The 27,213-nt window shown below is 37.6% G+C and overlaps 1 protein-coding gene across 1 annotated transcript in view; it reads right to left on the minus strand.

The window, feature by feature from the left end:
- Window positions 1-27,213, minus strand: part of AHR (aryl hydrocarbon receptor) — a 61,492-nt gene that overhangs the window by 26,442 nt on the left and 7,837 nt on the right. The window contains exon 2 of the mRNA XM_074150758.1: window positions 26,908-27,095. Coding sequence (XP_074006859.1) covers window positions 26,908-27,095 — 188 coding nt within the window. The remainder of the gene's footprint in view (window positions 1-26,907; window positions 27,096-27,213) is intronic.

The following is a 27,213-nucleotide window of genomic DNA, read 5'->3' on the forward strand; positions in this document are numbered from 1 at the left end:
CAAATACACTCTACTGCCATGCTTGAGAGGACAGTACTCGTACTAATTGTTGCAAAGTTAATAAAGTAACTGGAGAGGCAGAGAATTCAGCAAAGGTATGTGTCAACTACTATCCAGACAACTTTCTGATGGACATTCATACAGAAGCCCGATTTAAGACACAAATACTAGTCTACTTTTACTTTAAGAAAACAATATTGGCAGTTAAACTGCTTAAATTAAGAGAGAGGCATTAAAAAACAGTTCCAGTTGCCCCCTTCCATGAAAGAAGTGACTGTAAGGTCCCGGACACCTACAATATTTGGACAAATATTCAAGAAGAACATCAGTAAAAATGAAATCTAATAAAAATGGCTTTAACCTGCATGTGACTACTGTCTTATGGAATATTCAGTTGTCTGGCTACAGAAAGAGGTAAGAACCCCCCCAGTAGTGTATATCAGGACACTGGCAATACTCAACTCGGCCAAACCAAGTTCTATTATACCGTTTTCCTCAAATGTAGAAACTACTTAATTTGAAAAAAAAAAAAAACCAAAAGAAAAAACCGTGCATTTTGCACAGCATCTGAAAGAACAAAATAAACAAGCAAAAATAAATACAGGTACTTTTTTCTGTGTTGAGTGAATAAAGAAGTTTTCCTACCATAAATGAAGAAAATTATACCACATTTGCTGGTGCTCAGCTGTGGAAGATGGAAAGATCATTCTCAACTGAAAACTGAGCATTCACACACCAAATGTCTCTTACTGTTATTGAAGAGGTGAAGAAACGTATGATTAAATGGACTTTCCATCTCAAAATTCACCTAAACCAGACACGTGTTACAGAGCGCTGAATACAAACCGATTCAGGAATTGCTAGCTGAAAAGCTTCATGGAAACCCTTAGAACCTTTTCTCTTTCCTACATTTTCTTCCCCAAAGAAAAAGCATAGCAAAAAGTTTTTGAGGGGCCAGGGTAGCTCACCGCAGAGAAAGGAAAAATCAAGATGTCAAATTTTAACTGGACCTTTTAAAAAAAAAATCATATTGAGAGGCAAAAAATTACTGAAATCAGGCTGGAGATAGTTTTTACTTTTAGGTGACTGACCTGTTCAAGCCTACAACTGTATGGAAGTAATACTTGCATAATATCACCAGTATATCATTAGCACATCAGTGATGTAGTTCTGGAATTTAATCGTAAAGAGCTTCCCAGAACTGCTTTCTATCAAATTTTGGCACAGTTCCCGCAATTCAGCCAAACAGGTCAAAGTTTGTAGTCAGAGCCAATTTAGACAGTTTCATAACCTTTTCAGTAGAATTACAAATTCAACTAATCTGCTCCAAATTACTTCAAAAAACAACCATTCTCATAAAGGAGGGTGGTTTTACTCGATTCAGCAACAAATGCTAACCTCTAACATGAAGTTCACCAGCCAAAACAAGACAATGAGGGCACTACTGAGAAAACGGAGTTTAATATTAAACTCTTGCCTAAATCATTAACATACACTAAACTGTTTATACTGGTGAAAGATCCATTTTAAGTGGGAGAAAATATTATATACATCCATGTATATGCAACCTTAGCCATCTACATTACTTAAGATTATACAGAACATTTTGCACCTGCTATCTCCGAGACTGTAAAGTGAAAAATGTTTATGAAAGTTAAGTAACACAAAGGAAAAAAATCCAATTACTGATTTTTTTTAGAAAGATAAAACATGCACTGATTACAAATTTTGTAAATAGGTATCCTTGTACTAGATAGCATAAGCTGTATATTTAATTAATAAAACTTGCTAAGGATTACTCTGTACTTAAGAGGTACAAGAGAAAATAAATACAATTCAGCATTATCATAAGTGTATGCCTGAAGTTTTAGTTATGTTACACAAAGAGGTACAATAGACTTCTGTGTAGGCTGCATGTACAAGTGAAACATGTTACATATGGTGAAAAAAAGTTTTCACCATATTTTGCATACTTAAGTTTTACATTTCCTATCCCTTCATTTATGAATTCTGAATAATTTTCAAGATATTGTTTATACTTTTTATCAATACCCTACTAACAGCTGGGCGAGTATTTACAACAAAGTACTAAAAAAAAAAAGAAAAAGCCATGTATGGTAGACAATTTCTCTCTGTTCACACAAATTCATGTAAGTCAACTAAATTTATAATTATTCCATCAATTTACCAAAATTTTGACATTTATTTTGTCAGCTGGCTCTTGCGCACTCAGTTTCCACATGATCAGATTTTTGCCACATCCTTGTTTCTAAATGCTGACAAGTTTTTAATATTGAAGAGTTTCACATTTTCATCTTCTAATTTCATTATCTTGGCCTCCAATTGTTGTGCCATCTATCAACAATTAGATCTGAAAGTTGGGATATTTTTTATTTCCTACATGTCTGAAGAGGAAACAACTTAAGGGCAGTCTTGGTCACAAGCTGTATTACACTTTACAACTTGTAAGTTACAGTAAACAGTGGATGGATGTATAACAACACGTATTTTCCATTAGTATCAAAACACCAAGATATAAATACATTAATAAAAATGTAAAAAAAAACACACGACTATTCTGACACAGTCCTAACCAATACATGCAGAAAACAATCTAGAAAACTAGTGATGGAAGTTGAATAATCGGATTTTGTAAACATGTGAATGACTGAATCTACCAAATTATGACAATACTAGAATTGCTTTCAAAGAATATATCGTACTTTTAAAGCAGAAAATACCAATAAAACATATGCAGCAGCTGCCTATATTTTGATATTTCCATAACAAAAGCCAAACAAAGGTTAAAAAAAATAGTAACAACCAACCTTCGACCTCAGAGGACATGGTGCTTTGATTCACGAGCATATTTTCAGCTAATGTTGAGACATAAACATGTCTATGTATTTAGGAAAAGTGAAAGAACCTATGAGGCATGGGAGACAGGCATTTCTTCATTTGGCCTCAAAGAAATTATTTATGGTCCAAGGGAGAGAAAATGCTGTGAAGCAGCTATCACAAGAGGATAAGCCATACCACCATGAATACTTTCAAAGAATTATTAGTAGGTTATGGCTGGTTATTCACAAGAACAAGTTTTAACAAGAGAGATGGGGGGAAAACAAAAGCCTCAGAAAAATTATTTCCACTAATTAAAAAAGGAAACGAGAACAGGTAAAAAGTAAGTGGTCAGGTTCTGGGAACGTCCTGGGCTCCTGCAAGTCAATAACTTAGCTGATGTACAGACACAAATCACCTACCAATGTGTACAAGTCTCTAGAAATAGACAATTTCCAGGTGTGCATCTCATTTGCAAAGTGGATTTTGTGCAAGTGACTCAAACCAGAGCCCCCTCATTCCACAGACCTGCACTGAACACAATGCAAGCTCTGCGCATCTGCGTTCCTCAATTTCCAGTCATCCAGTACTTTCTAGTTTAACCCAAATTCAAGTCAAGTAAAAGGCAAAATCATCAGCAATGCAATCAGACACAGCAGAGAGAACAAGTACACCCAGCTGTGAGGATGTTCAAGTATACAAGAAATTTTCTTTAAGGGAAGAAGAAATGCAGGCTTTGCCCCAAAATGCTTCAGCTAGAGAGAAAAAGGAAAAAAGAAGTTTTCATCTCCAGAAGTGGATGATTCTGAGGGTTAAAACTGCCTGAAAGCAAAAAGGTTTCAATAGAAGTCACCAGGAACCTTTAGGGGTTGCCACAAAAGCAACTACTAAAATAAAGCTGTATCTGTTTGCTCGACTAAAAAGAACCATTTACACTATTGGTATAAACAAGATAAAGAACTCCCAATGTTAAAGTTCTATTAAGACCTATCCTCGAAGGTTTCACAGACCATGGATGAAAACACAGTTAAAAACAAAAAATAAACCAGTAAATATTTTGTCAGTATTGGAGTGAAATTACTCAAGGTACAGCTCCAGAACTTCCCAAGGGCCCACTGTACTTACATTTCAGACATATCTTTATACATATTTTACACTCAACAACAGAAAAGCTCAGAAGTGGTACACATTACTTCAGCTGCTGCAGGAGTCTAAAATAGTCTCTTAACTGAAATCAAGATATAAACAATATACATGAGGAATAAAAACTGTACACAACATTTTTCTCTATGCCAAGTAACATGGCTTTTGGATGTGTGATATTTCACATCCACCAAAGAAAACCCACCTAATTTTAAGATGACCCTGAGTTTCCCCCATGATATAAAAAAAAAGATCAAAAAGTATCATTTTCCATTTATCTGTGATCAAATACTATGCTTAAATAATTTAGCACAAGAGGTATTTTTGGCATAAGGAAGTCTGTTGCTTGCCCTTTCAAAACTGACATGTCTGTGAGCTCAGACCAGTGTTTCTTGGTTTCCAGGTCTATGGCAAGGATGCATTTCCAATGTTCAGAGTTATAAATCATTAGACGGACAAAAACTTGGCAGAAGCATCACCTTTTTTTCTATCTAAACTTCAATCAAATTTCACTGGCCAAGACTCAAAGGGAGCCGCGAATTTCCCAGAAATTACATTTCTGGATCACAAGATTATTTATGAGACAGTAAATGAGTTTACAGTTCTACTGCAAAATAAGTTTTGTTGTTTTTTTTTTTAAATTAATATTTCTGCTTGGTAAAATTTACTAACACCACCAACAAACAAAAACAGAAAAAAGCTTTCAAAAGTTTTCAAAATCCTTCTGTACAGCTTTTGTTGATATAGCACTTTATCCTGGAATACTGTAACATAATATTTTCATTTCCCTTCCTTCAGTCTGGTTCTGATATGTTGTACATTAACACAGTATGTATTTGAATATGTGTCTTCTGTGGAAGAAGATTTTTATTTAAGTTCATCATTTTTGTCATTCAAATAATTTTATTAAATGGCATATCTGTAAAAAAAAATTCATATAACATCAGCAACTTTTAAAAGTGTCTTAAAGTAACACAAAGGTGAACCAACAAGTCAGTCATTTCCTTGACGTTTTACTGCATGTAAAGTTATGCATTTACTGAACTGCAATTTCAGTCATAAAACTCATTTATAATAAAACTAGGAGATATATTTTAATAGTTTGTTGTACTGACAATCTGTTTTTCTTCTAAGTGTGTACCTCCATGGGTAAATACTAAACAGGAGTAAGAAGAAAACCATAAACCCGTTCTTTCTGGCACCTGGAATATGAGAAAGCCCCTATGAAAAAGCTCCGGCTCTCCCTGGTATTATTTTTATACCAGCAAAAAGCCTCTTAGAAGAAATGAACCTTAACCTCTCTCTCCTACGGAAAGCTGAATAGGCAACAGCAGGTAACCAGGGCGGGAATTAGATCTTATCTAATGAGTTTATTTGTGATGGGCTAAACGTACTGCACCTTCCTGAGCCAGAATCCAGACAAGACACTGGGTTTCCACTGTGATTTTGGAGAAACATCACAAACTTCATGGTTAAATATCCTAAAAGAATGACGTTTTAACTGCAAGACTCTCCAAAAGCGATAGCTGTCTTTCCCCACAGCCTGAGTCATGGCAGCGTTTTAAGACAGCAGAACCACTATCTAAAAATGAGAAAGGCCATAACCGGTAGAGCGCCTGTGCCTTGGGTGTATTTTTCACATGGTAACAGACATTGTTACACTTTTCAAGTAAACACAGGATTTTACGTATATGCTACACCACAGCATATACATGCGGCAAGGTATGTGTGGTGGGCAGGTGAGAAAGAGAAAACCAGAGAGGCTGAAGACCAGGAGGAAGTTACCAAATAGACCCCTAAAAGTTGAAAGGATGTATGGTTTTGTGGTTCTGACACTGTCTTCCTACGCGATGTGGTGGAAATCATACAGGCACCACCATACACTTCATTTCCTTAACTATGAAACCAGAAAAAGAGCACTTCTAACTCCAGCAGCACTGCAAGGACAAAAGCAGTAAAGATTTAGAAGTTCAGAATCTCTAACTGGGAGAGATCCTAGTGCCTCATGTGAAAATCATAATAGATAACACATTACTGAAAGCTTATGATTGCACAGTATTTCAATATCATCTTTTCTGACAACTTTAGCTTGTTATACTGAACTGTAAAGGTTATGAATTAAAGACCTATGAAGGGTTATAGTCTAAATATAACAAACAAGGTAAGAAATTCAATGGCTTTCCACACAAACAGCAGAAAAAGGGAAAAAAAGGTTGGACTGGATTTCACCCCAGGCAGTTTAACTGAGGACTCTGCTTTGGAGGGTCACACAGGACAGCATCTGAGGTTTGGATCAAAACAGAATTAACAGCAGCAAGCATTATAAAACTTATGTTGCTAAGGGTTAGACTGCGATGCAAAGGGAAACTATGTTTTATTCATTACACCCCTAAGGAGAAGGGAAGGAGAGAAAGGCAGGCAAGGCTGTTAAGAAGAGGAACTGGAACAAACAGGCTAACTCTGGAAGAAGAGGACTGAAGGTGAACAGGAACCTCTGCCTCCTGTGATCTGCTCTCTCCCACAGGGCTGTACTTCAGGGGTCTGCGTGAGTCCACCCCGCAGTGAACCTGTGAACATGCCCATCTTCAGACAGAAGGGGTCGGATAAAGCTGCAGACAAACCACAGGTGTAAGCTTTGCAAAGCTTATTCCATTAATTCTAGCATCAGATGATTTGATACTAAAAAATTCAAACATCCTTTAGATACATAACACTGAGTTTTAACACACGCTTCCTACTGGACAAGTCATTTACCAGCCTTTCAGAAACGTAACTGCTCAATTGAGTGGAAGGTGTATGAAGACAGCCACAGTAAAGATAAAGCAGAAGGCTAGTTTGGTTAGTGTGTTGCCAGGCTCATCTACCAGTTCTCACAGACAGAACCTTTTGGGGTTTTTTTGCCTTAAATATTTTAACATTTTATGTTTTTAAGATTCAAAATTTAGAGTTTTACTTACGATTCAAATAACCGGTCCATTTAAGGCTCTATTCCCAATAATTCTAAACACGAAAATGATACATCCCTTTCAGAGCACAAGATTTTCAGTAAACCAAAAACTACATAAAATTGTCTCAGTATTTTCAATACTTCCATTCTACTGTTAATAAACTGCCTCAGAAATCAAGACAGATACTCAAACGATATTCATTAAGCATCACCACTTAATTGACCCACTGATACATGTAAATAAAGCAAGCTCCTGCCTTGAGAAGATTGCCCTGGAGGGTAACCACACAAAAACAAGAGATGAGCGATAGTATCTCAGACTTCTAATACAAGATTTCAGTTTCTTGTTGCAGTTTCACTCTTTAGAAGAGCTACGTGACTTGTGTGGACTTGCAGAGGTTTTTTGGCTGGGGGGGGGGGCAGGGGGGGAAGAGGTTGAGGGATTTTAAGGGTTTGGATTTTTTTGTTTGTTTTCCGTTTGCATTGTGGGGTTTTTTGTTTGTTTTCAGACTATTTCAACATACAACTTACTGTGAGAACCTGACAGCACAAGGGACCTTTCCAGAGTTGTGACACTACCTGGCCATGGAGCTGGTAAGGTAGCCATGACGAGTTGTTGCAGTATCTTGTATCTCTGGAGTTGACAATTCTATGCCACCATTTAAAAGGTATATCCATCCATTTCCGCATCACTTTGTTCCACAGTTTTACAGAAACTACGAGACTTTGCTAGATGCACAGAAAGAATGGCCTATTTCACTGACTCCTCACACACATTCCTTCCTTGTTTGGGAATTCCCTATATTCTTATTTCTAAAGAAACTTTGACATTTGAAAGGCTGAACATAAGTAATTACTATTTCCTCTCGAAACACTTTCTGAATCATATTCAACCTTCACTGCAGCTGAAATGCCATTAGAAAGCTAAGCTGGAAGGTACAATGTCTTAAAGGAGACAAAGCAACATTTTCAGTCAGTAACTGCTGTAAGAATTTAAGACTTGAGAGAGACGACATCACAGTAAATATCAAGGTAAATCTTAAGAATACTTAGTCCCTCCTCTTTTTTTTTTTTTTTCCTGAATTTCTAGGAAGGCTTATTTTGCTATTAGAAACCTTCCAATCTCCAGTGCACATTTTATCATGTCCAGCCTATTCTTATGTCCTCCTGTGACAACATCACCCTGCCTGGTATATTCACAGACAGCAGTCATAACCCCTAGCCTTCATTTTGCCAAGCTAAACACGGCAAACTCAAGAGTCATCTCGTGTAACAATACACACTGTCTAGGCCTTCTCTGCATCTGTTCCAATTATATTCATAAGACCCTAACTTGATTTTTTACAAACTGAGTGACACCTCTCTCTCGGATCTTCTACAGAATCTCAGTTGTTTTAAACTGAGTTTGATAAATGGAGTAACCATGTGTTATGGGAACAGACCATCCAATACTATCTCCAAGACTGCTTCAGGAGACTCCACCAAAGCATTCAGAAGGAAGAAACAAAAGACAAGTAGTCCAACTTAATGACCAGTCTTCCCCATCACTGTATTTAAGTCCTACCAGAAAAGCCGAAACAAAAACAACTACAAGTTTATAAAAATACTTCTCATCGTTATTTATTAACTGTAGCTACTGAAGTGAAAAACATTCTTAACATTTTAGTAGGTGGTTTGAACAGTTACTGTCTGGCTCCCAGACTTCTGAAAACAGTTACATCATAGGAAATACTGTTTTAACATGGACAATTGTAATAGAGACTGACATGGCTCCAGGCCAGAGTACTCTACAACTCAACTCCAGTGGGCCAGATCCATATAAAGGACCTGATTCATGGAATTTGGGGTTTTATACCCAATATATTACTTAGAAACCTCATAACCTAAATACCATGCATCCTTCAGTTTCCTACGTTTCATGGTAAGCCTCACCACATAGAGCTGCCATACCTCCCTCCGGATGGGAAAGAATGGCTTGGTACCCACTTCACCCTGATTCCAAACATGGTCCAGACACTAAGTATTCTCCTGACTCTCCCCCATATGGCATAAATCCAGGTTCTTCTGACAGCTGGTAGCCCCTGATTCTTTTATATGTCTGGAGAAAGTTACACAGCCCTTTTTCACACTGTCAGGACATGCTAAACTCAGGTTTCATTCCCCCTCTGCTACAGGTGGTTCCCACTCCTCTCTTCCATTGCAGTAGAATTAAGCCTTAAAGCTGGGGGCACAGGTAATGCCTACTCTTTCTGTTGAAAATTTTCTATCATACAGAAAAGAATAAAAAAGTTTCCCAAAGCCTGGAAGTTAAAATCAGGAAGCCGGTTTCCAGCTGGGGCACTGACCACAAAGGCCAAGTTCAGTCCCTGGTCCAGTCCCCGCTGAAACGGCCATTCCACTCTCACGGGATGAATGCTTCATGGGAAACGCGTAATCTAGTCCAGAAAACTCAGTTTTGAAAGGACTTGATCTAAAGTAAGTTAATTAAGAGAAATCAAAAGTCATTTAACGGAGAGCATACTGAATTAATCTTGACAGCACATTTCTTACAATGTAAAAAGTGTTTTCTTATAGATAAGGCTACATGAGTAAGGACATCTGCCCACAGAGTGGACACTGCAATGGAGAATTAGCATTAACTGATTTTGGCCTCTGCATAGAAAAGAAAAACAGAAACAAGCTTAGAGCCAGAGTCTGATGGCAGCTTTGTTTATAATGAATGCAATAACGTGCATACATTTGCTTGTGGAACACCTGCATGATATTAAACTTGTTTTTACAGTTACATAGATTGTTCAGGTTCTTACCAAGATAAATTTACTTTGGTTTCTTTGCTTCGAAATCTCAGTTAGAAGTTTGTGCCATGCCTTTATCAAGTATACTCAGATTCATATTAGAGTAAGCACAAATCAACTCATATTTTAATGGTGCCATCTGTCATTCTTTTTTTGTAATCTTCTGCCAATACAGCAGAAGATCAAATGAAATAAAATCTAAACATGAGGTTTCACTTACCCTGCCACAAGAAATAATGTTCAAGGTGGCAAAGACAGATCTGTTTCATAATTATGTATTTTCTGCTAAATTGTTCCATATGGTTAGAATATTTGGAATTTAGCCAGGAAGAAAAGCAAAAGCACTTCTGGTAGTTGAGCAGTTCCTCCTCAAAACGTGCATCAAGTTATCTTTGCACAATTATTTTTAGATAAAGGAGATTCATATTAACTATTTCTGTTCATTATGTTCACCAGAAAAACCCAATGTAACTCCAGAAATATATGCATTTAGCTGAACAGTTTAAGAGGAAAGAAAACTGTAGAAAAATACTTTGAAATACTCTATTGACAGTTTCACTCAATTGACTCCATCCGCTTTACTAGGCTTTTTGAATTATTAACACATTTATAAATATATTCCTTTGACAACTGCCATTAATGACAAGGTATATTTTTATATAAAACAATCCAGCACAGTTGCAACTATCCACCATCTCTGTTAATCTTTTAATAGAAACTAAATTATAAATATGGGCATAAAACTTAAGACATTTGCTTTAGTTCTAAAATTAATCCATCTGATTAAAGATCAGCTTTGATAAAACAGAATGAGAAACTATAATTAGTTTTAATACGCTACTGAGGGAAACACATAGAGAACAGATTACAGGATGACATGGAGCTCTCCCCGGGATTCAGACGGTGACTGTTCTTAAGAGGAACCCCACTTCCTTCCTGCATCCCAGGCCTTTGTGCAGGAGGATTCTGAACTACAAGACTCAAAATTTAACAAAGCATATTTAGTAACATCAGCTTCAACCTCCAATTTTGTAAACCCCTTTTGCATACACTAAATGATATTTTAGTGATGGCCAAATATTAAACATCGCTGAATCCAATATTACATTTATCATCAAAGAGGGCAGATGTTACTACTATCTTTTCCCTGTGAGTGTTAATATTCCATAAACGGCTCTTAACTCTCTCCGACCCAAACATATTCAATTAAAACTAGGCTGTGCAAGGCTGCTGGAAAAAGTTAGTGATTTCTGTTATTTTACCAATTTAGGGAAAGCGAAATGAGCCTGTGCTGTCTCCAGTTTTGTGGTACATGTGTATCAACTACTCAGCAAAAAAACCAAAAGTCACCCAGAAGTGTAACTTCTGACTGGTCTTTCGGGTATGTTTAAACAGAAAAGTTCAAGTGCAAAAGGGAATAAAAAAGCCATATTATTTGTGATGACTATACTAATGCATGAGTAGAGGAAGGTACCATACTGTATGAAGCAAAAATAGACATGGTCTTTTTTGCACAAAGCATATCCAGAACCTCTGAGATGGAACTGATCTTGTTCAGTCTCATAAAAGACAGACACAAAAATTGCCAGGCACTGCGTCTTCAGGACAGCCTGGCTTTCCAGGGCACACAAGAAGTTATCACATTGCTATGAACTTCCCTAGCCTACTTCTAGCTTTAGCAACAAAAGTAGTTATTAAAAAAAAGCAGTGTCTATAGTATCAGATTTGTTTTCCTGCTCTTCAGACATGGAAGGCTGTGAAAACTACCAAAACTTGTCTCTCTCCTCAAACATAACTGGCATAATTGAATGTGAATTATAAATAAACTAGATGGAGTTCAGTAATGTATTTCTTAAGGAACTATGGGTGTTTAGTCTAGTTAGTACTGTAGTAATTTACAACCTTCTGCTTTTATGTACCAAATGGCATTTCCATCTTTAGATCCTAGTGCCAAGAAATCTACTCTTTCATTCCAAACATTTAGCAGTATTACACTGACTATGCATACATAAATATAGAGCTGCCAGCTTTGCAGAATAAATTCAAGCGACAAAATACTTGACATCCAACCTGTTCCCTGAAAGCAACTTAGTCTGCAAGCAAAACAGCAAAAGCTTCTGCTATAAACAATTCATCTTGCTCATAAAACTAAAAATAAAATTTGGGCATCGCAGCTGAATACAACTTTCATTGTTGCATGGCAGAAAAATACAAAAAAACCCAGCTTTTATAAAATTATTTATTATTTGCACCTCTTCGCTCAATCTTATGCACGTAAATTCCTTTCACTGAGCCTTTAAGTGAGGTGACGATTCATCTTTAAATTCAATTAGAGAAACGTGCAGTCCACTATAACATTCAAAAAGGAGACAGCAACATTTATTTTTAGATAAGTACATGGAAAAGATGACATTGTAGCAATGTTGTATTTGAACTTACTGCATCAGCTAACAATTTATAAGGTTGATATTAATTTTTGAGTTCCTTATACAACAATTGTACATTATATACAGAACTTATACAAGTATCATTTAAGTGTAAATCAATACCTTGAGAGGAAAAGAGTCCAGCTTGTGTTTTAGTGCTTTGGTTCCTACTGACTGTAATGATGAAATCACAAACAAAAATATAAAGCTATTAAAATCCAGAACTGAGTCCCTAGACATCTCACAGATGCTGCCAAAAGAGCTACACCCTCTGTTAAGCATTAAGTTTCTAATTAAGGGAGATTAAATCCTCCTGTGTCGTATCATGGTGGTAACACTGAAAGCAATAATCTTGACTGCGCATCTTCCCAGAGAACCTTCCATATATCTATAGGTTTGAATTATGCCTATGAGCATTTAATGGTATGACTTGCACATTAGAAGTCCCTCAAACACGGAGTTCAAAATCTGGGTGCTAGGAAGGGTCCTAATAGCAACTACTGGGTTCTTCTGTCAGAGAAGGTGAACAGAAAGGAGATAATCTGGTCATGACATAGACAGTAAACACCTATATAAAGGCAGGAATTCCCTCCAGGGAAAGACCACGGAGCCCTAGAAGGATGCCTGTAAGAATCACGTAGCTGTGCAGACAGTGGCCTGAGTGAAACCCTGAGTTAGAAAATATGAAAATGTCTGAAAGCCAGCTGTGTTCTCACCACTGAAGCTTGCTAAATAAAATTAAAAGAAAAAAAAGAGAAAGTAAGGCAATTCCTCCAAAAGTCTCTTGTACCTTCCATTTAATTTAATATGACTCTAATTTGACATTTACTTTAATATGGCTGTGGGTATGGGGTTGGCTAATGCAGCCAAAGAATCTTCAGACTACTTGAAAGGTAACTCTAGTATGAAAATATTTATATACAGTGTAAATTCCCATGTTTTATTTTCATCCTGAAAGGAATGTGACCCACTTTACATAAGAGAGCAACCGTAGGCTTGAGGGCCTTTACCAGCAGGGAGACAGATCTTTCCCTGTCCGACTTCACAAAGATAAGATCCCATAAGGTTTCAAACAGCACATGATTTTGAACAACACTGAAAGACTCTGCAAAGGCCATTTTCTCCAAGATGGGTCTAAAGCAGAAGTGTTTTCTAACAGTTATAACCATCTGCCCCCTTCCACCTGGTATCACCTTACCTTCCTGTTCATTTCCAGTTATGACCCTTAACCAGACAAGTCCTCTCCAAGAGATCAGAAAGTAATTTACATACGGGCTTCCTGGGAGAGAAGAGGCAAAAATGAACATGGCTATATTCCTTCCTAGGACATTTAGCAGCTTAAACTGGGAAAATAAGGTGAAGAGCTAAAAATGAGGGAGAGTCTTAGCTATTCATCACCAGGCTAGTCACTAAGTCAGGTATGAGACCTCAGAAGAAGGCACAAAAGGACACCAGATAACCTGTCCCCACTCTTGCACTTCAGATAGTGTCTCTCTCCGTTAAAAGAGAGAATAAAGACAACCTGTAAGATGCAATAGCCTTCCCAAAAACATGTCTACATAGATGTAGCGACTCGTTTGAGCCATACTGTTCCAGAAATGAGATGCATTTCATAACCTGAGCTGCTCCTCAGCACCGCTACATTTCCATTTATCAGTTTGAGTAAGTAAATGGTAGCACCAGAAACACGCCTCCTTTGCACTAGACAAATATAGGACAGGAATGGATGCTGCAAGTGAAATAAAATGACAGCAAGTTAATTTGAAGTTGGGAGGTGTGAAATATAAACACTTGAGAAGGTTCCTCTCAAAACACTGCTATTTTCCCCCATTTTGTGCAAGTTTTTTGTCGCATTCTTCTGTTTCAGTCTAATTCAGGCAAGTTCAAATCCTGCAAGAACAACACTCGTGTGCACACGTAACAGGTACAGCCTGATTTCATACTATTTTTAAAAGTTTGCCTGCTCAGGCACTTCCTCTTCTGTCATTAATACCTCTAATACTTTAAGTTAGAAGAGACAGTCTAAGGCTCACTACATTTTTTACATTAGTAGTAATCCAAATGTTTTAATTTTTTTTTTTTCCTATATAGCTTATAATAGTTACTACACTATTCCACCGTTCCATCTTTTTCCAGGCTTCCTTATTCCTTAAAATGTTCTTCTTTGTTAGTCTAACTGTGCTTTTAAACTTCTCATTTGTATACACAAGTTTTATAGCTTTCCCTCTCTTTTACCAGGTGTCTTATTTAATTCTCCGACCAAGCATCCTAATGATTTTTCGTACAAGCGTCCTCTGCCTTTATCCAGTCTTGGCTCCAATTCTTTTTCTTTTTCTTCCCCCCCGTCCCTTTTTTTCAGTCTATATTTTACTGGAAAAGGATTTGCTGAAGAGGTCAGAAATACACCAACTAATCCATTTCATGCATCCATCACTTCTTGAAATTTTGCCCCAACTTTTGATTTTGAACATACCCTAAATCACATTTTTATAAGCAGCCAGCTAGGATCCATTTGGTGAAGGGTGATCTGTTTGGACAAATTTATTATTTTTTTTTTCCTTACAATCGAGGCCTGTTATTGTTTACAAAAGTTAACATTTACTTGGCCTGTACAGCAAAACAAGATCAGGGTGGGTTTTTTTAAGCCTGTTCCCACTACTGCAAGCACTTTCAATTAAGCAAGCAGAAGTTGTGTCTGAGAAGGAAACCACCTTGCACAACATAATACTCAAGAGTCCAGGCAGTTAGCCACGTTTCTTTTGGGTTCTTTTAAACATTTTTCATTGTTTCTTTCTGTATCACTATTGCAAAAAATGACAAAACAGCAACAGAAATGCCGTAACTTATCATGAACTGAAACTGCCTGGTAGTCTTTTCTTCCGATACGGTTTGAGACAAGCAAACCTCTATTTCACTCTTGAATTCTGAAGGGACTTAAATATTTAAGTGCTGGTTTTGAAATGCTTTCAAAATACACAAATCAGACTAAATGCAGTGGGAAAGCCTGTTGACCATGTTCTGCTAAACTTTTCCTAATTCAGCTGAATTATACAAATCTCATAACATCAGCAGTTTATCCTCAAAAAAATTCTTGACAGATTTCTTGACTTCTGAGGTACCAGAAACATCACAGATCTGGGGAAAAAAAATACAAACCAACAACAAACCCCAACATTCTCGTGCTAGACCCTCTGAAATAGAAAACTAGCATGAGCATTAGCAGTTGCCCAAGCACTTACTGCCTGTTTTCTCCTCTCACCCAAAATATCTACAAACTGTTGGCTAAATCCCACTCCTGAAGTCACAGCTGCTACCATCTATAAAATTTACTGCTACCAAACAGTAAAGCTGTATTAGCAACTACAGAAAAATTATGACCGAGTAATGAATCTTGGGGTTTTTTTCCCCCCACATCTGTAGCATTAATTCTATTTTCAACACCTTGCATAATATTCTAGTCCTTCATGTGAGACATCAGAGGAGGGACAGTTTATCAAGTTAGTTACGTGGCAAATGATGTTGATCGACCCTACCGGCTTATGCAAAAATGCCGGCTGTGTGCTTAGAGCAAAATGCTTTGCAAAATGGAAGTTGCAGAGTAACTGAATTCTTTTCCCTACAATATCACAGCCACGTAGAGTCAGTGTTTCTTTTAAGAGCATTAACAGTAGCTATGGCATTCTTAAACATGGCTGAAGTTATGACACTGAAGAAACACTTACTGAATTTTAAAGCACTTTGCAGGATGAAGACATTAGATTTCACTAGACTTGCCTAACATATATACCATAAAGGTAAAAAAATCTGTTTTAAAACATTCACATAACCCAAGAACTTGAAGTTTAAACCAGATTGTGTATGACGTTTTCCTCAACTTTCATACAATACTTTTTGATCCATTCTCAAGGCGCAGCTCAGCAAGCCCTGAACTGTTTGTTGAAGCAGACTGGTGTTTCTCTCACGACCAAAGATTAAAATAAATAGAATAAATTAAAAAAAAAATCGCCTGTTAAAGATCTGAAAAAACATTATACACCACTGAATTGCCCACAACATAGATTAAAACCAACTCAAGCTCTGCTAAACAGGACAGCTGAACTCAGTTTTTCTGTATGTTCTTACCTTTTTTAATGTTGCTTTTTAAAGAAAGAGTAACAGCATTATTAAGTGTGGAATGTTAAGTGTTTATGCAGTAGTCTCCCTTAAATGGGGGACATATCTTCAGTTGCCACAAAGTGGTACTTAACACACTGCTGTTTTCTTAAGTAGAAGGAAAAACCAACAACCAAGTTGTGTGTTTTTTTTCTTAAGTGACTGAGTGATGCTGAACTTAGTTCACAGTGGACTAATTAATCACTCCAGAAACACTGGATTAAGTCAACACGTGCCTACCTCCAAAAAATGAGACTTCAGTCGTTGCATTTGGAAGACTCAAGTCCTTGTTCACACAAACACTTGCACTACCTAAAGCAGATGTTCCTAAACTGCACTATGCAAGACACTTCGAAGTTATTTTATGTGTGTGGTAGGTGTTAGGAGCCACTGGTCCTGAGCTGGGGTAGTGGGGAAAAGTAAAGAAGAAAAAAGGAAAGTCAGAAGCCATCACAACTGCTATGCAATAATAGCTCATTCCCTTAAAGCCTACAAGCACGTGAGTTCTTCTTGCTCAGAAATCCCCCATTGGGCTCCCAGACTGGGAGAACGTAGGAGGGAGACTGAATTAGATTTATATGGGAATTGAAAGGCAAGCAGCCACTTTTGAGAGCAAGAAGCAGGCAGAAGATTATAAGACCATGAAGTGTAGGATCAGGAATAAACTAACATGCCTTTGTCTGAGAGGGTCAACGGTTTCTATATGCCATCTGGAAGTTTCTGAGCTTCTAATACATCAGTGGTAGTTCTCTTCAACTTAAAGTACAGCCTGGAGTTGAGAAAAAACAACCCCGAGGAACGACTCTACATGATGTAGCTATGATGCAGCAGAACAGCAATTAAAGTGCACAGTGCTTTTACAGCTCGCCAGTTGTACCTGCTCGCCTTATGCCACAATTTTAGTTCAGGATTTTTTTTTTTTTTCCCCCCAAACGCACATATGGAATATAACCCTACTTTTGCTTTTATCATTTACTTCAAAACAGAAAAGTAAATCTCAGGAAACATGCAGTTGTTCACATTTGTCAACTCTCACTTGGGCTTTGAAGCTTAACAACCACATACCAAACTGTATGCTGCTTGTGGTTTCAAAACTTAGAGGCAATGAACTCTGGTTCCATAACTATAACAGAGATGACAGTCACCTGCTGAATCACCAAAACCATATCCTGGCACACCCGCATTTCGTCTGAGGTACTTCCCATTCAATTGCTTGTCTGGGTACATCTTCCTTGCTTGTACAGAAAAAAAAGCGAGCAAGAGGTACATCCTTCTAAACTGTAACTTACCATCAGACCTATTAATATGATGCTGCCTTATCCACAAAAAGGGGAAGAAAAAAAAAGAAAAAGCTTGCTAAATTTTTTTAGGTGAGGGAAGTGATTTACTTCCTTGTAAAATGACATCTATGGGAAGTTGAGCCTAGATGCATAGAGGTACCTGATTGAAGCACAGCAAGGGAGGCAAGTAGGCTTTTGGAGGGTTGCTGCCTTTCCAGCCCAAGACTGTCTTTTCTCTACTTGGGTTGTTGGACTTATTCCCAGCTTATTTCACTGTCAAGGCCCATGGACATATCCTGTTAAAGCCACACGCAGGTCCTCAGTTTGAAAGATGAGTCCTTCCTTGTCCCTTACAGAAGCCTCTAGTCACCCCCTGCACTTCACAGGTTGCCATTGAGGTTGACACAGATTGATTTCAGTTGTACTACACAGGGGGGAAGAGGAATGGATCTCTTGGGACAGAACCAGAAAGGTGCTCTGGAGAGACCCTAACTCACCAGTTTGTTGATACAAAAACAATGAGAGTCAACACTGAAGACCTTGTTAAAGTCAAGGGAAACAATATCTACCAGTCTCTCATTGTCCACAAAACCAGGCACCCTTCATAAAAGGTAGTCAGGTTTGCCAGGCGTGATTTGCCCATAGTCTACAGATGAAGAAGACTGGTATTCCCACATGCTAAAAGCTGAGGAAGAACATCTTCACTTAACTAAGGCAGTAGCCGTTCAGAGTAGTATACTCATGTTACAAGGAACACTGAGGGACTCAGGGTGGCTGACAGTCCTAACACTGAAGATAAGGAATTGCAAGTGTCCCAGCAGAGGGCCCCCAGTTGGCTAATACAGCTGGAGACAAGCAAAGGAAATGGGGACACTTCAGAAATACACAGGCTGATGCATTCCTAAAAGTTCTTACAGCCACAGGGCTCAAACCCTTCCTGCAGGAGAGCATAACCCTCGCATTCTACCTTCAAATGCTGATGAAGTGCGTGAAGAGGGGCAACTTTTTTTCCTTCCACATCACTAGGTATAACTCCTTAGAATTTATGCCACCAGATTAGCATACTGACCAGAAATTCATATTTGCATTACTATCCTTCTGAAGGATCAGCTACAAAACCCAATTATATATTAGGCTCCACCTGTCTACAAAGATTCTCATTAAATAGGTCAAGAAAGAATATAACAAAAGCCTTTGGGATCAGTGTGCTGTGTGATGCCAGGTGCATCCATTAACGTGATGAAATCAACAGCCTGGTCTCTGGTAAGATATTACATATAGCATCATACAGAGCTTGACCATATCAAAGCAAAATTAAGAGCAGTTGTGAGAAGTTCAAGAAGGAAAGACTGGGATCGTTTGTTCTAGATGCACCTCTTACCATCGTCTGATGAAAGTGCACCAAACAATAAATGATATAAGTAAGGGGGAGACTGGGGGCTACCCTTATCTTTCCCTCCCAACATAAGAAATATTTGTGTGCCCCACTGACTTGTTTGCCAATAAAGGAAAGACAGTATCCTTTAGGTTATAACTCTGATGTAGACACCAGGCCAAAACTAATTCACTAAAACTGAATACTTCAGCATGAAAAGCTGGTGTCTCGTGCTGGCCCACAGGAATTGTACCACTGAAGACATAACAATGGAATCTGATGGGGGAGTCAGAATATTTGACCAGCCAGGCCATGGACTCGCTCCAGTAAATTCCTACTTTATGCAATCAGTTAGAATTTGTCTTGAGGGGCCAAGTATGTATGTCTTTCAGCTTATTAGATGTTATATGATGCCACGCATAAAGTGTGCAGTACTGAGCAATTCAAAAGGCACATGGGTTGAATTTCAAGAGGCAATTATTCAGTGGAAAAAAACGAGCATCCCTTTGTTCAATTAAAAACAGAGTTTAGCATGCATCACTGAAGGCAACTAATTCCTATTTGTATGTCCCCTTTAATGTTCACAGCTGGCAAACAGCAAACCTACATTTTCTTAAGGCAGTTTCATATAAGTCTATTCTGGTTCTTACAGTTTGCTTCATTTAAGTTTCTAGAATAACTATGGTAAGTTTTATCATTAACATAATGCCTTGTTAAAGTCCATCACTGCACTGAGGGGCAGGAACACCTGGAAGGCTTCTCCCAGGAAACATTTATCAACACATCATCTGAGACTCTGAAGAGCATTTTTTTTAAATTAGCTATTTCTTTTAGCTTTTTCAGAGTCTCTTAAAAAGAAATTACAAATTAATCCATTACAACCACCGAGCTCTGGTAACTAGAACTACTAGCTATCTAGCTAGATTTCCAAAATGACTCACAAAGTAATCATTCTTTAACCAGTTCGTGCTCTACCAAAGCATGTATGGAGCAGAAACTGGTTTAATAGAGCTAAAGTTTTTGTTTACTCAGGAAAAATAAAGTGTTATAACTGGCTAGAACTGTAAACATCTACAGAGCTTAATCATACAAGCAAGTCCTATTTCCTTATCAGAAAACACATAAAGTCAAATAGGAAAAGCTAGGGCATTTCTCCTACCAACAGGCACACACAGGAGGAAAACTTCTGAGTCATAATGGCACAAACAGCATTAAAAGCTATTCTAGTACTAATAGATTATTTATACACATTTTTGAAGTGTATTCACACTGAAGTCTTAAATTACCAGGACATATTTTTAAGGTCACAGTCAAACAAATGATACTTGTACAAATAACAAATCGTGAAGTCCATGGAAGACAGATGCTGAGACCTTGGTGCTACTTATTATACTTCTCCACTCAAACTATCTTCGGAGGAAGAATCAAGAGTTTTTGTGATTTGTATAAAAAAAATTCTGAATCTCATTATCTTTAGGTGCTACAGTATAGTAATAAAGTTTAGGATTACAAGATTTGGAATACACAGATTCAGAGAAGCAGCAGTACTTCCCGAGGCCAAAGCTTTTTATCTTGCTACCCATTCTGGGTTTGAATATCATATTTACCCTAACAATGCCAATCTCCAGAACACTTACACGGTTAGCACAGGATTAATTATATTTTAGGCTCTGATATTGCAAATGAGAGAATATTCACTGCAACAGATATCCAGAGCAAAGCCCAGTATGCTTAAAACTAATCTCCCCGTTAACAAGGGCTAGAGAGAAAAGACAAATGCTCTGCATACTGGGACAGGGTTTTCAAGAAATTTTACAACAGCTTTGTGGGACTTAAGAGGCTCCTACACTGACTTTCCATATGCCTTTGATTAAATAATACATACAGGGCAGAGAAGACGAGATAAACTTTTATTTCTCTTCCTTGTAAAAGGAGTTCTAACAATGATTAACATTAATCACTGAAATGCTATAGTGCAACAGGAAAAGAAAATCTGAAGAATACATTAACTATCACTATTTGTGCCCAGTTTCTCCTCTTTATCCTACAAATATACTGACATATTAAGGTCTTATTTGCTATAAAAAGAATTTTCAATTTTAGATGTTTGGCTTGGGATATACATTAACAATCAATTATATCAATCCATAGGGGTATAGGGCTGCCTTGCTGCATGACATGCCTAGTGGCGCAGCACTCCTAAAAACAAAATGTTTCTGAGCAAGCTAAGAATGAGCATGTAACAATGAAAACATACACATTTTGAGATTTAAGGTGCTGTCGCAGCTACGCGGCTCTAATCATCAGTTCTGAGGATCAGAATTTAGGACTGCAAAGTCTAAATCCCTACTTATGTTCCGTTATGTAAAATACAGGCTAAAATAGCCTGTAGCAGACAGTCACAAATGCTCAGTGTGACTCTCGGGGGACTGGGGGCAGGCGGGGAAACAGTTAGGAAAAAAAAAAAAAAAAGAGACAAGTACAGCAGTGTGGAAGAACAAGCATGGATTAGGAAATAGCTTGAATGGAACGACAGTCTGATACCGAAATAACCATACAATTCCAAGGTTAACGTTTTGTAATAATTTTGGATTGGGGCCAGGGGGGAAGACAGTACAAAAGGAACCACAGTTGGTTTGTTTGGGGTTTTTTTTCAATTATTTTTTTTTCTCCGACTCTCAGATAAGATTCAAAGCAGCTCGTTTAAAAACGTGAAAATGAATTCATATGCAGGGTAGAAATACTGAATACAGAAAAGCTAATTAGACAGAGAATGATATAACGTCCAAGGCAGGAAACCAAGGAAATTTAAATCTGAGTAATATTTAACAAGATGATATATCTGCTAGAAGAATTATCAAGAGATGCAGTGGATTCTCCATTTAACTACTTCACATCAAAATCGGATGGTGTTCTACAAAAACCACAAACAATCTCTCCCAAACTACGAGCTGCTTTCTATGTGGAAGTAGAAAACCAGCTCAAGACAGAGCCATGAATCAAATAAGAGTATTCAAGCCCACCAGAAGCTGCTGGCAACAGCAAATTCCTATATGCCATCAACATAAACACTTGAAAGCAGTAAGTGCAGCCCAAATCCACCGCTCTATCCTGGAGGGCTTTGGCTTTTCCTGACGTGGGAGTCAGGCTGTATAGATGCAGCAGGAGGAGCAGGGAAAGAGGGTAACATGAAAGGGAAACAAGGTAAGTAAATATAGAAACAGTCTGAACTCAACGCAAGTCAGGCCAGATCTGCTGTATTATCCTGGCCTTAATGGGTTGCGTTTTAATCAGTTGCTTTTGTGCTTCCAGGTTTCTGTTTCAGACCACCACCTAACACTTGGCAGAAGGGCTATCTATATCCACTAGACTGTAGATACGTTGCAGCCCTTCTCGAATGTGACAGAATACATACATTGTCTCCCACTCTGCCTGCCTTTCCCATCTGTACATCTTATCTTAAGCTATACTCTCCAGAGCAGGAACCACGTGCAGTCTGTTCTCTCCAACACACAGTATGATAGAACAGCGGGCATCACAGGAAAAATAAAATCTATTCTTTGATATAGTGTATGTGATGACAATGGGTGCTTTGCAAATTTAAGCTATGTTATGCCAAGGAATGTGTGTTAATTATATTACAAAGTAAAATTAGGCAATGCAAACTTACTGGAAAAAATTCTTAATTATTTTGTTATTGCTGTGCTTGCCAGAATCACTTGCATACAACATAAGAAACCAATTCTAAACTCATTTTGAGCAGAAACTTTCTTCTGTAATTGCAGAATACTGTCCAATAAGCAGGAGGGGGAAAAAAAACACATACTTTAAACCACAGGAATTCTTAGTGAAATGGATGAAAGGATAATTAATAAGCAACATGTTAAATTTTGTTCCTAATATATAGATACACACACAGCACAGCTACTTCATTTTAGATTCTGCAAGTCTCTCCGTAATTCTCAGTATACCTTTAAAAAGAAAAATCATGCCTCTAACATGAAAAAAAAAGTGATCAATCATACAAACTCTACTTTTATCCTTTTAATCTAACCGCTTCACCAAAACCCCGAGAAGACTCATTATAAATGTTGTTCTTTACAGCAGAAAAGTACTTAAATGATTATTAATTTATCGTATCAGGACTAAAGCTAGAGGCAAAAGGGCTTTTCTCTTTAGCATGCACGGGGAACACAGGCTATGCCTAAATGATCATCCAGTTGCGCTCCAGATGATGAACTCACAGTAACCTGCACCCACACAAAGAGCTGTTGTCCCATATTCCACTTTATATTTTTCACCACTGATTGCACACATCAAAACGGAGTGAAATAATACCAGGACAACATATAAAGTCTTTTGTTACTGACTGTCAGCAGACACCTGCCTGATTTATCCCAGTCTCTCAAAAATAAAAAGCTTGCCTTAAGCCACTTTCAGAAAGTATCTTACATGCACAAAATAAACACTCCGGCAGTGATTTAAGCTAACCTGCTTGACTTTGAGGGCTGCTAATCCACTTCAGTACAGGCAGGTAGCACCACACAGCTGAGGAGCGACACCACCTTAAATCCCTTCCTAGCTTTGACTCACCACACAAGAACTTTGACTTTATAAAGAAACAGACCTGAGAAATTATTTTAAGCCACTACTGAAACTTCCTTCTTGACTACAAGGTCAAATTCATACATATAAAAGCATGCCAGAGTGCTTGACATGGGGATAAAGAAAGCCGCCTGACACCACGTGGACTTGAGACTAACCTGACCCCACAGAATCGGGGTATCGAAATGGTATCGATCCAGAGGGATCACTTAACAGCACAATAACTTCACTAACGAACTACAACAGTCAAAAGCAACTGCTTTGCAGAATACAGTCAGGAACAGAAGAAAGTAAGATGTCCTAAAGTTGTGGAAGAAGAAAAAAAAAAACATACACCTATTTCCTACAACCTGAAATATGGTAAGCATGCAGAAGTGTGCCACGTTTCAGTTGACACTATGGAAAAACTCATCTGTCATTAGCTGTGGAGACAATTCTGGACCATCTTAATGGTTGGGGGCAGGGGAAGATGCTTTTTTGTTTGGGTTTGGTGTATATATATATATATACACACATATATATATACACACACTCTTAGATTTTAAACTAACAAAAACATCCATTATAGACATCTAACTGAGATACGTTTATTTAAATTCATGAAACTTCTTGAGATGTCTTTCACAAGGTTCTCCCCCATTCCCCCAGACTTCCGCCTTCAGAAAACAGACATTCACTCTGGATTATTTAAACTTGGAAAAATGCAAGTGTTTTCTTTGAAAAAATATCTATTGTTACAGCAAAAACTTGGGTTTCCTTTCAAGCAAGATCATATGATTACGCGTTTATATTTTACTTTCCGCAGGAATTTACACACCCCCCATTTGCATCCTGTTATTCATTTAGCGTTTCCCTTCACTTCAGCATGCTGCGTTAATAAACTGGACCTGTTGGCTCAGCCCAGGCACTCAAGGTGACAATCAGTGCTCATTCTTGCATTCGTCAGATTTGAATATATGCAGAAAGGCCTACAGAATAACTACACAAATCATTCCTTCAGAGAGGCAGTTTTGTGAGAAGCACTATATAGACAGATCGTGAAACTCTGACCTAGGGGTTTTTCAGGGTATTTTTGTTACTTCTGTACTTCAAAGCACTAATTTCTCTCTTGGAGATTAAGTTTCAACTGAAAGAGATTCCATGTTATTGAAGTACATTAAAATAGTATAAAAGATCTTATTTTCAATACTAAATCTGTCATAGTTATAGACTGGTTACTCTTGTTTATATCTTTAGTCATTGATGTTAGCCTTGAAACACCTTCAGATAAATACTGATTACTAACCTGATTTAGTCCTACAGTTCAAAGGTCTGAAAAGTAGTAGCAAAAATCCTTTTCCCCTAAAAAAAGGTTAAGGCAGCTTCTACTGAAGCTATTTATCTGAAGATATAAATTAAACTTGCTTCATCTCACACTTTTCAAAGTATCTTGCACAAGATAAGCAACATCAAATTATTTATCTTTTCATATTTACCAAGCTTTTTTATTTTATAGGAAAAATATTCTGCTGTAATGCACCTAGTATACGCACTTACTTGTTGCAAATCAGAATTCTGCTACTTAATTCATTATAACACAATACCCTATACTTTACAGCTCTGGTCCAGTACGGTAGCATTAGCTAGATATGTTAGACTGATGTGGATACCATCCTAATAGTATGCTACTGAGCTGAAAATACAGGTTAAATTTGCTCCATTTCTGATCCGGAGTAATTTATTTGCAACCTGAAATGCAAATATAACTTCTTTGCCACTACCACACGCCCAACATCACCACTCTAAATGGCTGAAAGCTCCCTTTTCATTCAAATTAGAAATGAGCCACTGATGTAAGTTTTGGTGTGAAGTGATTCTGGCTGTCTCTTTACAGCCAAAGCTGTGCATTTTTTTTTCCTATATAGAAATCACAGTCTTAAATCCCTTTATTCCACAGCCTTCAAGCGCTTTTTTTTTTTTTTTTTTTGAGTGGGGATGAACCAAAAACCAGGCACTTCCAGTGCATAAAAAAAAAAAGTGAGATTTGCTATCATCACCCCATCCCAAGTAAGGCAAAAAAATTGCAATCATGTATTTGTTTCAGAATCCATAATTTTTCAAAAAAAAAGTTTCACAGAGAGTAGAACTTCCTCTTCAATTCACCAAGAGCACAGACAAGCCAAATAATTTGTTTTGCAGCAGTCAACCTGAGATAATGTCTTACAAAAGACTTTGATGAAACTGATGCGCCAAGAGAATTCTTTCATCTCATGGGAGCAAATATTTTCATCTGAAAAAACACTGCTAGAAATATTTGACCAATCTCAGTAGATTCCGTACTAAGAATTGTTCTGAACGAGCACAGAAATCAAGACACTTGCATATATTCTTCAAACAATAAAACACAGGTTATAGATTTATAAGCACTACTAAAGTGAAGCCACTAGACACAATAAATGAAAAAAAGCATTCTGTATTCCTCCAGGATGAAGTGGAACTATCTTAGGCAGTTTGGTTCCTTCAGTCCTTTCATCCACGGTATGGAGTCACTATCAAGAGGTTGAAACACTAAATCTTAAACTGATGAGGACAGGGGTTATTCTAATGTTCAAAAACCTTAGGAAAAAAAAAAACCAAACAAAACAAAACCAAAACTAAACAACAAAACAAAACACACACCACACTTGCAATTTACTATCAACTCCATTGCAAGCAAAATTCCTTAGCTACAGCTGGTCGATACAATTCCATCTTCAGTACAATACTGTAAAACTTCCCTGGCTGATAAAAAGAAGGATAAGCCACTGGAGAACCTCAGCTGTCATCTTAATGCCTCATGCCCTGCATTAATCAGGGCTTGAGCACAGGAAAGACTCTGCCTCTATTTCTTTACAAGTCACCTTTACAATAAACTATAGGAAGGGGCACTAGCAGTTACTTTGTATCAAAACAAAGTCATTTTTCATGCATCATTAAGCAAAACATACAGCTGATGGGACCTCATATGCCATGTTTTGAACAGTAATGGTTTTATGAAGTCGATTTTCAGAGGGGAAAGAAATAAATCTTTTCAGTGTCTTTGAAAGCCTAGGGAAAAGGACTGGAAGATTCATTAAGGGCAATATTACTTCCAAATGCAAAGCTTTGAAAGACTGGTGATTAAGTGAAATATAAGTAGTCACATTTGGTTTTCAAGAAACTGGAAAGCTTACTTTATACAGTTACATTGTATATACCCACACAACTGGATGATCCATTAAAATACAGATAAATTAACAGTTTTAAGTACTTAAACAGCTGAAATCAACATACAGCACGAACAGGATTTTACAAGCGGCCCAAACCCAAATAAATTCCCAGCTCTTACCGTCAAAAAAACTTTTGGCTCTCAGGTAACTGACGCTAAGCCGAAGCACAGACAGCTTATCCAGTTTGGCGATAACATCTTGAGGGAAAGGCAAGAGGCTGGCCAAGCGGTCCAACTCCGCATTCAAGCGATCCCTGTGCCTCTTGGATGGATTGGACTTGACTCCTTCAGCTGGGGATGGCTTTACTCTGTGGCAAAAAAAAAAAAAAAAAAACCAACCAAACACAATATAAATAGAAGTTCCTTCCCAAAAATGAAGGTAAATATTTGCCAAACCTAATGTTACAAGTTGTCTTTTAAACTTTA

This window comes from Numenius arquata, chromosome 7 (genome assembly GCF_964106895.1).
Source record: "Numenius arquata chromosome 7, bNumArq3.hap1.1, whole genome shotgun sequence".
Lineage (NCBI taxonomy): Eukaryota > Metazoa > Chordata > Aves > Charadriiformes > Scolopacidae > Numenius > Numenius arquata.